At 49.2% G+C, this 14,899-nt stretch overlaps 1 protein-coding gene across 3 annotated transcripts in view; it reads right to left on the bottom strand.

Moving 5' to 3' along the window:
* Positions 1 to 1,298: 1,298 nt before the first annotated feature.
* Positions 1,299 to 14,899, bottom strand: part of dmxl1 (Dmx like 1) — a 44,224-nt gene continuing 30,623 nt past the window's right edge. For all 3 annotated transcript variants that reach the window (XM_079736401.1, XM_079736403.1, XM_079736402.1), the window contains exons 35-50: positions 14,611 to 14,868; positions 13,991 to 14,208; positions 13,546 to 13,694; positions 13,159 to 13,244; positions 11,154 to 11,355; positions 10,274 to 10,391; positions 8,419 to 8,505; positions 7,755 to 7,876; positions 6,964 to 7,111; positions 5,323 to 5,383; positions 4,810 to 4,937; positions 3,943 to 4,020; positions 3,607 to 3,698; positions 3,201 to 3,253; positions 2,026 to 2,243; positions 1,299 to 1,621 (exon numbers count right to left, since the gene is read on the bottom strand). In XM_079736401.1, coding sequence (XP_079592527.1) covers positions 1,379 to 1,621; positions 2,026 to 2,243; positions 3,201 to 3,253; positions 3,607 to 3,698; positions 3,943 to 4,020; positions 4,810 to 4,937; positions 5,323 to 5,383; positions 6,964 to 7,111; positions 7,755 to 7,876; positions 8,419 to 8,505; positions 10,274 to 10,391; positions 11,154 to 11,355; positions 13,159 to 13,244; positions 13,546 to 13,694; positions 13,991 to 14,208; positions 14,611 to 14,868 — 2,261 coding nt within the window. In that variant the 3' untranslated portion in view covers positions 1,299 to 1,378. The remainder of the gene's footprint in view (positions 1,622 to 2,025; positions 2,244 to 3,200; positions 3,254 to 3,606; positions 3,699 to 3,942; positions 4,021 to 4,809; positions 4,938 to 5,322; positions 5,384 to 6,963; positions 7,112 to 7,754; positions 7,877 to 8,418; positions 8,506 to 10,273; positions 10,392 to 11,153; positions 11,356 to 13,158; positions 13,245 to 13,545; positions 13,695 to 13,990; positions 14,209 to 14,610; positions 14,869 to 14,899) is intronic.

Here is a 14,899-nt window from a genome sequence, read left to right as displayed (position 1 = left end):
ACCAGGACTATTAGAAACTTCACACATATTGCGCTCATAAAAGACGTACCATCTAGCATTATAGCTCTGTGCTAAATACAACATTGGAATTCCTTCATTATACTGAATGTGCAAATAGATTAAAGAGAAATGCCCTCTCTGGGCACTGGTTTGGCGATTCAGGGCAAATCAGAGGTCAAACTGATGTGTATATATCTCTATACTGTGTGTGTGTGTGTGTGTGTGTGTGTGTGTGTGTGTGTGTGTGTGTGTGTGTGTGTGTGTGTGTGTGTGTGTGTGTGTGTGTGTGTGTGTATAATCCATAGTAAAACCCTAACATCAAGGTCCCATGAGTATTTCTGCATGGAATGAGTGGTTTGTTTCTCTTGTGTGAGGCAGCTTTTAAAAAACACCCTGCAAGTACCGCTTTAAATCTCTTAATCAAGTTCTTACACTGGATTTCACTTCCTAACCAAGTAACGCAAAGCACTTTATCGGGAGTCATGTGGTTGGATACAATATGCAGTGAGCTATCAGGGTTCTAATTGGGTTGCGCCAAGCAAGGGAGGTTGACACAACAGCTTATTAATTAACTACAAGGTGCTCATACACGTGATCTGCACAATTACCCCTCTCCTCCTCATCTACTAATAGTTTATCTTGGTGATAAATAACGGTAATCACGTCTCTTACTAGATATGACAGTGTGTGGACATTATGAGGGAGTCTCTGGTGAACCATGTCAAATACTGGGCATGTTCTCCTCAAATCAAGTCCTATCCACTCCCTCTAGCGTCTCTCACGGCTTCAAGCCAAGGGCCTCAAAAACGAAAAACATCGTCTGGTGACGTTCAGTAGCAGATGGGTGGAGGCGGTGGTTTTTGGGGAAGAAATGTCCAACTGCATCCATTATCAAATCACATCCGTTTTGACAGAACAGGTCCTCAGTCCATACTCCTCCACCCCCCCCCCCCCGCTCTCTCCTGAGGGCTCCCGGTTTCTCTAGACACTGCCGATTCAGATCTCCAACGGCCTCCACAAAGACCGTCCCCGGTGTGAGCAATCAATAAGCGCTCCGGCCTTGTTCTCCCAGTCTATGACAGGGGCAGTCGCCCGAGCCGTTCTTCAGCGTCAGCGTCGCCCGGGCGTTCAGGAAAGTCATCTCTGACATGTGAGATCATCCTCCACGGCTAATGAATGACCCGTTGTGTTCAGGGCTAACAATAAAGGTCCTTTAGCGGTGATGCCGCCACGGGCCGTCCTCCCATCCCGCCCTCCCCAACCCCCAGCCCGCTTCCCCCCCCCCCCCCTGAAGCACTCTGAATGGAAGTCGCCCGGGCGACCTCGGAACCCCGAAGCGGGAATGAGCCGTGGGGATTGGCCCCCCCGGGGCCGCTCGCTATATGACGAACTTGACGTCGCTCCTGAGGCTGCCGTGGTTGTTGTTGTTGTTGGCGGCGATGCTGTAGCGGTCGGGCAGGACCCTCATCTTCATGGTGCCGTCGGCGCCGCACGAGAAGACGTGATTGGTGGGCCCCGCCTCTAGCTGCATGACGCCCGTGCCCAGGTTGCGGAACAGCGACTGACGCGCGTGCTCGTTGGGGAAGTTGTGGAGCAGAGTCTGGTCGGCCAGGCTCCAGACCTGAGAAGGACCAGCCAGCACACGGTTAGGGTGAGTTCAAAAGGGATTACAGGTACCAATGGTGGTGATGTTGGTTGTTCATGTTCACTTAAGGTTGTTCATGTTCACTAAGGTGAAAGTGTTCGTATTAACCACGGTATTCATTTATACATTAGTTAGTAGGGTTAGGGTTACCCCTAACCCTCAACCCAATACCCCTAACCCTTAGCTTATTCTAGGTAATAAGGCTCATTGCGGTAGTAACTCACACTAATAAATGGTTTACTACTGTACCTTTATATGTACCCCATAAGTGTTACCCAAACCACAGTGTCCACACTGTGCATACCAGCCTTCACAAAAAAACACCCATCCTTAAAGCCAACATGAAGCCCCCCCCCCTGCTCTGCAAGAGGCCGGGGTACCTTGATGTTCCCCTCGGCCGAGCCGCTGACGAAGGAGCTCTCGCTGGGGTCCACGGCCAGGGCTTTGACCGGCGAGTCGTGGGCCTGGAAGCTGCGGCGCTGGCGCCTGTGGGCCAGCTCCAGCACGCTGAGGAAGCCCTTCCTGCCCCCCGTGATCAGCAGCTGGAGCCGGGACGCCATGGCCAGCACCGTGGCCCCCGACTCATGGCAGTAGAAGGCTAGGAGGAGAGACACAGTAGGAAGACAGTTAGGCCCCCGACTCATGGCAGTAGAAGGCTGGGAGGAGAGACACAGTAGGAAGACAGTTAGGCCCCCGACTCATGGCAGTAGAAGGCTGGGAGGAGAGACACAGTAGGAAGACAGTTAGGCCCCCGACTCTTGGCAGTAGAAGGCTGGGAGGAGAGAGACAGTTAGGGGGCTGCATAGGGCAGTGGCTAGTGTGATGAAAAAGTTCATATGTTGGTTTGTTTTAATCATATAAGCATTGTCTATTGCTTGTATTACCCAGCCATCCCATCTTTTAACAAGCCCCCTTTGTTGTTAACCTTTTGCCTGTCGTTAAATGGTCACAAGAAAGCAGTGACCTCTAATTAAGAACGCACAATGTAAATATCTTCGCCCTTGGCAAAATGCCCAACAGAAAAGGGGTGAAACTGTACTCCCCTTCCCCTCAAGATATCAGAGGGTGAAACCACGTCCCCTTTGATGTAAGGACAACAGCCTTCTGGGGAGGACAGCTCTGTTAAAATACCCTGCTAGAGAGGAGACTAATGTATGCAGACATTTAAATAGACGCAATTTCTCTTAAAGAAATGGCCACGACACTAGTGGGTATGAAACTCCCAGCTGTAAGGAACTGGGTTCAATCCCCCCCCCCACCCCATCTCCCCAGCGTTCACAGTCTCCCTGTAGGCATCCACCACATAAACCACTAGCTGCTCTTTAATGACTCGTGTCTGAATGATAATAATGAACGGTCAACGTCATGGTATGATGAAGAGAGGAAGAGAAGGCGAAAGAGATGTATCTGTAGAGAGGCGCGTCGGGGACCGGGAAGAACTCAAAGAGGCGACAGAAAACCAATGCCCAAAGTAAACGGAGAGCGGGGGGGGAGCGATCTGTCACGGGCCCCGGGGCCCCAGTGTAGGGTGCAGTCATCGGTTCAGCGGACTCACCGTGGACCAGGCTGTTGAGGGGCGTCACCAGAGTGTCCCAGAGACAGACGTTCCTGAGGGAGAACACGGAGGGGCATCCGTCAGACTGGTGCTCAGAGGTGCTGTTTCCCTGTCCCACCCCGCATCAAGCTGGGATGACCGCGGGGCCGTAGCGGCTTGTCGCTTCTTGAAAGGGGGCCGTGGATCCTTTTTTTTTTCCCCCCTTGGCGCGGCCATTTATCTTATACGATCTTCAACATAGCAAGTCAACCTTGTTGTCCACCTGGATGCGCGCATCCAGGTGGACACGCCCACTGGTGATGTCAGAAGAGGCCGATTTTCCAAACGGCTGGTAACGGCCAATCGCACTGAGTCACCTTTAAGGGTAAGGTATAGGAGGGGGTCTGGGGCGAGGGAGGGGGCTCACCTGTTGTCGGCGGACAGGCCCGCCGTGGCAATGAGGGAGGACGAGCCGGCGAACACAAAGTCATGAGCTGTCTTGTTGTGGCACTGCAACGTCTGCCACGACAAACACACACACACACACACACACACACACACACACACACACACACACACACACACACACACACACACACACACACACACACACACACACACACACAGGATAGACCAGTGCACGGTGAGTCAGCAGTGTCTGGACAGCGACGCAATCAGAAGAAACCCCCGGGGGGGGGGGGGGGGGGGGGGGGGGGGGGGGGGGGGGGAGACAATGGATGGAGGATGACGTAACGGGGCTTACCAAGTACGGCTTGGGCGCCGTGCCGCTGGTGTTGGTCTGCCAGAGACTCAGGCCTCCGTCCGCATCCACGATCCCAAACTACAGAACACCACAGCGTTAGGACAACCGTACCGCCCCAAAGGAGACGCAACCACCACCGGTCCGACATACTTTTACTCAATCAACTTTTATAGCAGGACTGTCTGTCCAGGCCGAGACCCCCCCCCCCCCACAGAGGGTCTCTCCTATTGGGCTCTTGGTTTTATGTGTGGGTTAGGCCTTGCTAGAAGGGGAGTGGGCGGTCCGAGGGACGGCTAAGCCTGAGGCGCGGTAACCGCGGCCGGACCCTCCGACGGAGAGCAGGGGAGTCTCAGAGGCTGAACCTCCCACCGTACCGCAGGGAATTATGGGAGAAAAAAACGTCTCCGACTGTTATTCAGTCACTTAGGAACCCCAAAATGAAGTCTGACGCGTGTGCAATCTCCCCCCCCCCCCCGTTTCCCAAGGTGAGGGCCAATGTCCTCTACGGCTCCGTTTGGATTTCTCCACTGAATCCAAAGCACCACTTCCATATGTCCATGTCTGTGCGTGTGCGTGTCTTTGTGTACGTGTACGTGTGTGTCCATGTATGCCCGTGTGTGTCCATATGTGTGTGCGTCCATTTGTGTGTGCTTGTTTGTGCGTGTCCATGCGTTTTTTCCATGTGCGTGTCCGTGCGTGTGTTTGTTCATGCGCGTGTGTGTGTCTGTTTGTGTGTGCATCAATGTCTTTGTGTATGTCCACGTGTGTATGCGTGTCCCTGTTCATCCGCGTGTCGGCGTGCGCGCACGTCAACAGATTGTGTGAAGGACAGCAGCCCTTGCAGACGTCTACGTGTCTCCCCCTTGCCTTGTTCCCTTGGTGGTTGAAGCGTATCCTGGTGACCCTGGAGTTCCCCGGGCTCCTGAAGCAGATGATCTGCTGGGAGTGGCCCCACTCAAACATCCTCACGCTGCCGTCCTGGGCGCCCGTCAGGTCTGGGGAAGCAATTGTACTCATTTTATATTCACAGCAAGACATACGTCTAGCGGTAGTATTGTTCAGAGACCTGCTGGGAATGACGCAACTCAGAAACATCGCACAACTGGATGGTAGCCAAACACACAAGGTTTGTCACAAAAGAGAGTGACATTTTTTAACTCTAGATTTAGTTATTATTCAAGCAACACAGCTGTCTCTACACAGCTGAGAAGAAGGACAAACATTTGCTGTTTTATCACCCGCATTAGTCAACGTTTAACCGTGTGACAGGGCGCCTTGCTGAAAGTGCGTTGGTGAACGTGTGAACTCAGAACCCCCCCCAGTGTGAACGGAGAGTGTGTGAGCAAAGTATTAGTAAGTGCAGCGTGCGGCGTCACTCACAGTACGGCAGCGTGGGATGGGAAGTCATCCTCCTCACGTTGTTGATGTTTCTTTTGATCAGCTGAAAGGAACGGGGGAAAGAGAAACACGAAGAGGAGGAAGACAGAGCTAAGTCAAGCATTCTGTTCAGTCTGAACCGCGTGGGCAGGGATGAACTGGAACCAGCTCAAAAACAACACAAACTACACACATCACCAACCAAACAAAAGTTGTGCTGTAGTTTGCCGAAGTAGTGCGCTTTGCCTCACACAAAACACACACACCAGAACGGGTGAAACTCCCTTATTCTTGATGAGCAGATGAAAACAGAGAGGGGGGATATTATTATGAGCAGAGCGGTGGTTTGTCTACGGTGACCTTTGCGCTGAGATTATAAGCTTTGCTTGGATTAGTTTGGTTCACAATCCAGTTCCAGAATGTGGGAGCTCCCGCAGTGTGAGGAAAACCAAACACTGAACTCAAAATGCTGTTCTAGACTACGTCTCCGTACTGCAATGAACTGTGTGTGTCTGTGTCTGTGTCTCTGTCTCTGTCTCTGTCTCTGTCTCTGTCTGTGTGTGTGTGTGTGTGTGTGTGTGTGTGTGTGTGTGTGTGTGTGTGTGTGTGTGTGTGTGTGTGTGTGTGTGTGTGTGTGTGTGTGTGTGTGTGTGTGTGTGTGTGTGGTGTGTGCCACTGGCGGTGTACGGTCCGCCAATGACAAAGCTGGGCAACAACACCAAACATGACTCACAGTGGGCAGATTTCAAAAGGGCACTGCTATCATTACAAACACAATGCAAGTAAATCAATATTCACTGCAGACTGAGCCGCATGCAGGTTACGTCATAAGGGATTTACCGCACAAACAGCGAGTTCAGTTAAGATCCTGGAGGGGACATCCCAAAACACATTCTTCTTAAATTTCGTTGTCAGTGAGTTCAAGCTGAAACAGGGGGTTCACGTGCACTTTAAGACTGCCCTGTTACGGTTTTCAGACGGGTTGGATAGGCGCTGCGTTAGTCAAATAAAGCAACCACTCTGCTGTATTGGGATGGCGAGAGAGGACTATTTAAAAGAATTTCTGGGCCACATGGAGGCTACGTCATGGAGGCTACGTCATGGAGGCTACGTCATGGAGGCTACGTCATGGAGGCTACGTCATGGAGGCTACGTCATGGAGGCTGCGTCATGGAGGCTACGTCATGGAGGCTACGTCATGGAGGCTATATCACAGAGGTTGACATTGAGGCTTTGTCCTGGAGGCTATGTCCTGGAGGCTATGTCATGGCGTATTGGCCGCCCAAACAGCGAGTTCAGTTAGACCCTGGAGGGAAAACTGGGGAACTGATGACTGCTTCTAACTGAGCTACAAACGACATGATCCTTTGGAAATCAGAGAGGGAAGTCAACCTAACAACCTCTGTGGTTGGTTAGCCACGCTGCGAGAAATATTTACTATTAACTGCAGGACTTCCAAACGGAAGTCAGAAGGGTCGTATTCTAGCAACGTTAATACTGGGCCATATAAGTAGAAGCACATCTTCCCAAGGAAATCAAGTGAAGGGAATTCCCCATGAGCTGAAGGGCGGCTGCAGAGCTAAAGAGTACAGAGACTGAAGACATCCACAGCACCAGAGGGGAGGCAGATGGAGGGAGGCTCACCACGGCTGCTCCCCTGCCCGTCTGCACGCCTCCAAGCCAGGGCATGTTGATGGGCGTGCCGGGGGAACTGTGGGTGTACGGCGTGGTGCCGTGGAGCGTGCCGAAGTCGTCCCGGGACTGGACTACGAGGAAATCATCTCCGCCCGTACTGGAAAGAGACAAAAGGACAATTGACGTGAATTTGTTTGGTCATTTGTTTGTTTGTAAAAAAAAAGGGCAAAGATGATTGTAATGTATCTAAATAAAATTATATTTTGAGAAAAACTCTTGACTGTTATGGCCGAATTAATGATGCAACTGGGTTCCGAGGAACATAGCAACAGCATGACTTTGTTGAGTTTGCTTCTGGGCAACAGCAGCAGCAACAGCAGTACGAGTTCCAAGCACACATACTTGTGAGCAGGAGGAAAACATTGCTGCATTTGGTTGGGGGATATTGGAAATATGAAAAAAAAAAAACTGACTGGTGCCAAGATTTCTTCTAGCGCAAATGTCTGACATGGTTTGGGTTTTTTTGGCTCTTTCTTTTTACTGTCAAAAAACTTTTCCATTTCTCTCTCATATCAATCAATCCATCCATCCATCCATCCATCCATCCATCCATCCATCCATCCGTCTATCCTTCCTTTGGGCATGTACCCACACAGTGAAGCCCCCCTCCAACCTGTTTCACACAAACAATGATCATTTCAAATACAAAGTAGTGGTGTTTCGTATCAGCATTCATTTATGTGCTACCATAGGCCACACACACACACACACACAATTGTGCACACAGGTGTTTTACTTACTTCTTGGCCTCCAGCTCGACATCTTCATCGATCCAGGTCAGGATCTGCGTCGCCAAGATGGAAGACACGTCCAGCTCCTGAATGTCATGGGTCGACGCCATGACCAGACAGTTCCGATTGGCCTGAGTCACACACACACACACACACACACACACACACACACACACACACACACACAGTGGAAGCGGAGGTTAGGAATGACAGAGGAGAGAGAGCACAGTAAAAGGACACACACGGGATGAGACGGAAAGAGACAAAAAAAAAAGTCACACACACACACGAAAATGAAATTTGTTGACGCCTGGGAGGGAAGATACAACATATTCTCCCCGCTCACTTTATGGCTGCGGTCATCCAGTTCACAGCAGTAAATAGTGACCTGATGTGTGTGTGTGTGTGTGTGTGTGTGTAGGTTTGTGTGATACGCCAGTGTCTATGCTTTTACTAAATAAACCAGCCTGAGTATAATTTTATGATTACATAAATCTTCTGCATCTTCTTTACTAGAAAAAAATAAATAACACACAGCATATTATACATTACATCTATAAAAATGAGTGTTAACCTAGGTCTTGGCATTCAATGTACAAGTTGGGGGGATGGAATGTGTGCGTTTCAATATTAGAGTTGGTGAGGTTGGTTGGCTGATCAACAGGCACCTTACCTTATTGATGGCGAAGGCTGTGATGATGTCAGACTCTTTGTGGATGATGCGGGCTTTTCCCACAGCGGAACTCGAGTCTGTCTCCATCTGCAAAGCAACACACATCATCAACCCCCTGACCTGCTGCATTGGCCCTACAACCTCACCAACACAAGTCCTAGTCAAAGTCCATGTAAAAGATTCAGATGACCCGCTGCATTGGTCCTACAACCTCACCAACACAAGTCCTACTTAAAGTGCAAGTAAAAGACCTGTTTTGCGCTGTGTTTATCTAGATGTGGCACACGCAGGAGTAGTGCATAAAGCGTGGCGGAATTCAGCAATGGGCAGTTAACTTAAAAAACAACTAACTCACAAAGAAACCGCCTGCAGCTGGACAGAACACAAAATCCTAGGAGATGCACACAGGCCTGCATCACATGATGTTTAGGGACGATACGTTCTAATGCCGTGAATTATGTCGGCCGTCGACCTATTCAAGGGGAAAGGGGCTTCGCCTTTGTGTGTCGGAAGGAATGAAGTCAAACTCCACATTAGAGAAGGCTAAATATGGCGGTTTGCCATTTCCACAGAACACATAATCCCCGTGGAATACAGATTTAGTGCGACAGCGTTGGGCTGGTTAATCAGAAACCATTCAGCTTCGTAGTCGGTCCTCCGGGAGACCCGGGTTAATTAACGAGCCAAGTGTAAAACGGGGTAGTTTGGAAGGGAGAGGGAGACAGAGAGAGAGACAGAGGACACAGACGGAGGGAGGGTGGGTGTTGGTGAGTGAGAGAGGGACAGTGAAAGAGAGGGAGAGACGGAGAGTGAGCGTGAGAGAGAGACATGTATGGCTTTGTGGGCGTTCAGCTTCAGTCTGAGATGCATAATCAAGATGGCGCAATGTAAGATTAATTTCCATAGCAAACACGAACACAAAGTTCCTAGCCCACTTGGCACTGACCCAGAACGGCGACGGCCATTGGTGTGCATAAATCATGACTTACGCATTGTTCCACCAGCAGGCTCACGCTAGACATACGTGTAGCTCATCTACCGGGTGTTTGGCTCAGTCGACCGGATGACGCACATTTCCATCAAGACTACGCTTTTGTAAAAGCAGAACATTTGTGACTTCATTTCCCTGACTCCTTTGTTTCGTTTCCTACATTTATGCCTTATTAAACCAAAACCAAAAAACTAAAACTAATTCCCCCATTCTTCCGCCAACAGTTTCGACATCTACATTCATCAACAGTTTGGAAATGAAACTGTGAAATTGTCAGAAAAGCCCCAAAAACGTTCAGCATTTTCCGCCAGATTTCTTTCTGCCTTGATCCCTCCATGCTCAGCTTGACCCCCATCCAACCAGCTGCAGTAGTAGTGGGAAGTTAGTAGTAGTAGGCAGTACCTGTTTTGATACCACCTCGTCCAACCCGGTGCATTTCATATTGTCAGTCTTCTCCTCAACCGACTTAATAAGGGGTTAGTGAAGCAACAGTGCAGACCACACACACACACACACACACACACACACACACACACACACACACACACACACACACACAGAGACCCAAACACCACCACACACAGGGACACACCACATGAATGACAATGTGATTAGTTAAAGGAAAGAGACTAAACTAATATAAACTAATACATGCGGCGCGCATGCCGTACAAACATGCACACTTGACTCCATCATTACAACATGGTTCAATGTGTCGCTGTCCATTGATTGGGCAGATACGGCGATAGTGAGTTAGCGTTGATGTCAATAGTGCTACGTAGTTGTTCTTGGGAGCGCTACGGCTAGCCTCTTCCAAAGACGAGCCATTCGGCGAGGCGGGCGTGCGGCGCTGGCCCGTCGTACCTCGTTGGGCCCTCGTTTCTTGGTGAAGATGTTCCTGATGAAGGTGTCCTGGACGTAGTCCTGCTTCACCAGGAACTGCCACAGCCGCTTCACCGGCAGGGCAGAGTGGTGCGCGGAGCTAGGGGCCAAAGAGAGGGCACGTGGATTTGAGCCGGCAATAAAATAATTAATAAATAAATACAATTTCTTTATTCTACAGGGATTTGGGCCTGTGAGGAGGAGGGGGGGATGGTGGTTTAGAGGACTCCACATATCTGCTGCTAAAGGGCGAGACACATCAAACACACCCTGCCGCTCCACAGTAATTCCTAATGAAAGCACTACACTATGGTGGTAGATTAGAGCGGGCCGCATGGGCTTAGAGGCCGGTTTAAAGTGAGACCCGGAGGGGCAGCGGCGGATCGGCAGGCGGAATATCTGCTACCGGCAGCATGCTACAATCAAACCAAAACCGCGGCGCATTATGTTAACATTTGTCTCCTTGCTCGAAGGGGAATGTGCAAAAAAAGTCTGATGCAATCGCATAAAGTGCATTACTGTACTTTAGAAGATTGCTTTGGGAACAAGTCGAGAGACAAGCCCCTCAAGGCCCTGGTAAGAACGAGAGAAAATGCACTCCCCGAATTAGCCGAGTTCAGCCGGCAGGTTTTTTGATCAGTTACTGTTTTGAAGACCTCCGATGACTAACTAATAGAAAGACGATGCTGTGGTACAGGATTCAATTCTTTATAAGCCTATCTGCTCACCATTCAATTTTATATTTCAACTTTAAAATGAGTATATTAGGTTTTAAACGGAGGCGGCAACCCACAAAGGCCGATGTGGTCCCTACATTGCCCTTTGTGGGGCGCTATACCATAAAGTACACCGTAGTGTATACCTGAACGGCGTGTTGGAGGGTTCAAACAGAGCCTTGTGTCTGAGGAGGGCCGGCCCGGGGGCGGCTGTGTCCTCCTGGGAGAAGGTGATGATGTACTTGGAGGGCGGGCCTCCGAAGAGCTCCAGCCTCTTCTGCAGCACCTGCTCCCAGCACTGCAGGCTCTTCAGCGCCGCGTGGCACAGCGGCGAGCCCACGGGCAGATCTGCACGCGGAGCACAAAGAGGGAAGAGGGAAGGCGACGCGTCATGTGTACGCGCATGCACGGAGACAAAGGAGGCCCGGGTATACAAACAGAGAAACCCCATTACCAGAGTTGTTAGAAGTGACACAACGCCAAAGTTGTTTGGAGAATGAAACTAAAATCAAAAGGACTGATTTCAGTGCTCACCCAAAACTACCCTAAAAAAAAAAATAGATATTATGTATTCAGCGTGCACTCGAGCCCTGATTATACACGTCCCCTTTGTTTCAAATGAGAACTAGCTCTGTGTCGAGCTGTGTAGCAGCACCTATAGCTACTTATCTCTCCACATCGTGACCAGAACCGCCATCCACACAACCACTAGGAAATCGGATTTTTAATGTGCGACAGACCACGATGTGTGCGAAGGGGCCAAAGCAGATGACACAAGCAAGATCCGATACGGCGAAGCCCAAGTGTCCACACCTGGCGGTCAACGTGCACCAAGGTGATCCAATCAGCAGCGTCGCATTGAGACGACAAAGTGTAATGTGAGTAAAACCTTTCACCCATATTTTCTGACAAATAACCCCAAGTGGTCTATTATAGGTAGCCAAATAACCGACGAGGTTGTTTGACGTTGACAAACAACATTTGAAGGTGGGCTAAGCCTGGAAGCTAGAGGGCATGAAGGTGTTCCTGGACAGTAATCAGTCCGGGAACTGCCGCTATATCCTCTATCCTCTATACCCGCTATATCAAATATCACGGCCGAAATAAGTGAAACTCAATCAATCATGCACAAACACATCCGTATCCTAAAGTAAACGGAAGGACTTTTGGTTTGGAACTGAGAATATTGGCATAGGCTTTTAACATACAGTTTCAGTAATAAATAATGAACATCTTTATTATTATGCCGGTGCTCTATGTATAAGACCCTTTTTGGTGAGCGCATTAACTTGATCAATTTGGGAGCTCCAGTACTCAATAACTAGCAGTCCACTCCAATGGACTATTACATTGGGAAGACTCAAGATGACAATATGGTTGTGAAATCTTGTTTCTGTAAACTTGGTTGGCCATACACAGTCAAATGTTGTTCAATCCTGTTAAATCGTTGTGAGAGCACAGAGCGTATAGAAAAGGAGTTGAAATATGTTCCTGATGTAGGTCAACAAGGCCTCTTCTCGAGACAAATTAACCTGCTTTGTCGTGAATGACGCAAACTAAACGCAAAAACAAATCTACCACCGTCAGGATTGGGCTTTCAGCATTCATAATCACACAATATGAAAGTACTGCCCCTTAGAAAGCCCTAACCGGTTATTTAAAATGAAAGTCAGCGGTGAAGGAACACGATTTATTTCCCCTCATATTGATCTGAAACTAAAGCCACTGTGGAAAACCACTGTAAGGAGAGTGAGTCTTTATTAAAAATAGGGTGACAAAAAGTCAATTTCCTATGGTTTTTTTGCAAAGAACTACCCAACCCTTAATATGCCAAGCCATGTTTAATATCCAATGTCTTCAACGAGCCAAAAATAATATGTTTTTATTTGAAAGTCAAACGATGAATCAATTAGGACGATTAGTAAATCAGATTTACTAATCGTCAGATTAATCGACTGTCAAAATAATCCTCTGACGCAGCCCTCAATCAGTCTCGTTTAGTTTGGCAGTGAAATTGTTTAATGTTAATTTACATGATGATGATTGACTCTCAGCTTTGATGCAATCAAGAACATTCAAATTACAACCAAGCATCGCAGCCCATCTGCTACGCCGACAAGGGCTTCGTGTGGAAGGTTGTCTAGTCCTTACCTATGAGGTCATGTCCGGCCATAGGATAGAAGGACTTTAGGTTGACCACAACCAGTTGCACCATCGCCAGACGCATCAGACACCAGCTAGAGGGAAAGGAGATACATTGTATATCAGGAGAGGAACAAGGGACCTTCATTATACTTGTTTCCTTCTAGAATCCACTCAGTATATTTGTCCATATTTAAGCATTTCCTGTTGTGTTTCATCCGTATTCAAGCATTTCATTCATACGTTTAAGCAAGAAAATGGGCATGCCCTATGGCTATACCCCTAACTGGACGGAAACCTCTTCTCTAAAAAAAAAAGGGTCTAAAGTAACGCTAGAAGCTCTATTCAAATAAGCCAATGGAGTTTGAGTTAACATTGCGTCACACCAGTCGTTACCTGTAGGAGTTGTTGTTGGAGTGCTCTCTCAAGGGGGAGTTGGGGTCGAAGACGTCCTCATAGTCCTCGTCATCGTCCTCTTCGTCCTGGCTGTTGTGACTGTCCTCTGAGTCGTACTCCTCCCGGTCCTCAGACGGCGGGAGGTGGGGCTACGGGAGCCACAACACCGGGGAAAGAGAAGAACAAGCCTTTGATGAGGATGATGAAGGATTCCAAAAAGAACAGCAGCCAGAAATCCTCCTTTTGTTATGGCTGACCAACATCGATTTGACTCTTAGAATACTTTACCTCGTTACTACCGGCATTCATCTTATTGTATCAAAAGACAAGCGATAGGAGAGTGTACATAAGAGTCTTGGTACATGGATTTAGAATTTCAGCAAAATATGTTGATCATCTTATTCAAGAGGTAAAGGCGTTGTGGTTATATTGTCCTTGTTGGTACCTTGGCAATAAGGTAGTCCCAAATGCTAAGGTCGGGTGGGACAAAGCGTTCCTTGAAGATGGAGGCTGCTTCCCGCTCCACTACTGATGGCGATCGGAGGCTGGCTGGGCTGGCTGACCCCTCCCTCTGTAGCCCCGCCTCTTCCTTGGAGCTGTTGCGCGACGACATCATCCTGAAGCGCCTCGACTTCCTTTCAGAGCCATCATTGGAAGGCGAATCTAAAGCCATCGGACAAAATAGTCTTTAACCGTGGATTTAAACTCGAGTCCCATCCATCCTCTTCCCTATCCCTCTTTGCATGTTTGAGAGCTTTCTGAAGTATTATTTATACAGAAAAAGAGGAAATAAAAGATTTGCTTCTAGAAACGGCAGATTTGTGTTGGGCTAACGAGCCATTCGGTTCAGTTTCCGCAATACAGGCAAAACCAGTTTCAAGAGGTTTCATTATTAACCTTAAAGTTACATCAGGCCTTCTCTCTGCAGGACAGAACCTTGAATTAGGACCTAAAAACTCCTGCTGACTATGACACACACACACACACACACACACACACACACACACACACACACACACACACACACACACACACACACACACACACACACACACACACACACACCTGGCGGGGAGAAGGCCTGCGGTCCGTTGAGCCTCTCGGCGACGGGGGTCTTGACCCCTCCCCCGAACACAGCCACCCACAACCTGCTGTTGAGGGGGTGCGCCACGATGCGGAACAGCTCGTTGCAGGAGTGAGTGGCGAGGCCGTGGACGAACAGGCTGAGGTACACGGCGGTGAGGATCTCACAGAGCAGCACTCCCAGGCCCGGTTGGCTCTCCTCCCCAGCGGAGCTCAGCAGGCGGATCAGAGAGGCGATGCCTGACAGGAGAAGGGCCCAGCGGGGAAGGAC

Source organism: Pollachius pollachius (assembly GCF_949987615.1).
Source record: "Pollachius pollachius genome assembly, chromosome: 1".
NCBI classification, from domain to species: Eukaryota; Metazoa; Chordata; class Actinopteri; order Gadiformes; family Gadidae; genus Pollachius; species Pollachius pollachius.
Note: the sequence above shows the minus strand (reverse complement) of the source record. Positions and strands in the feature narration are given on the sequence as shown.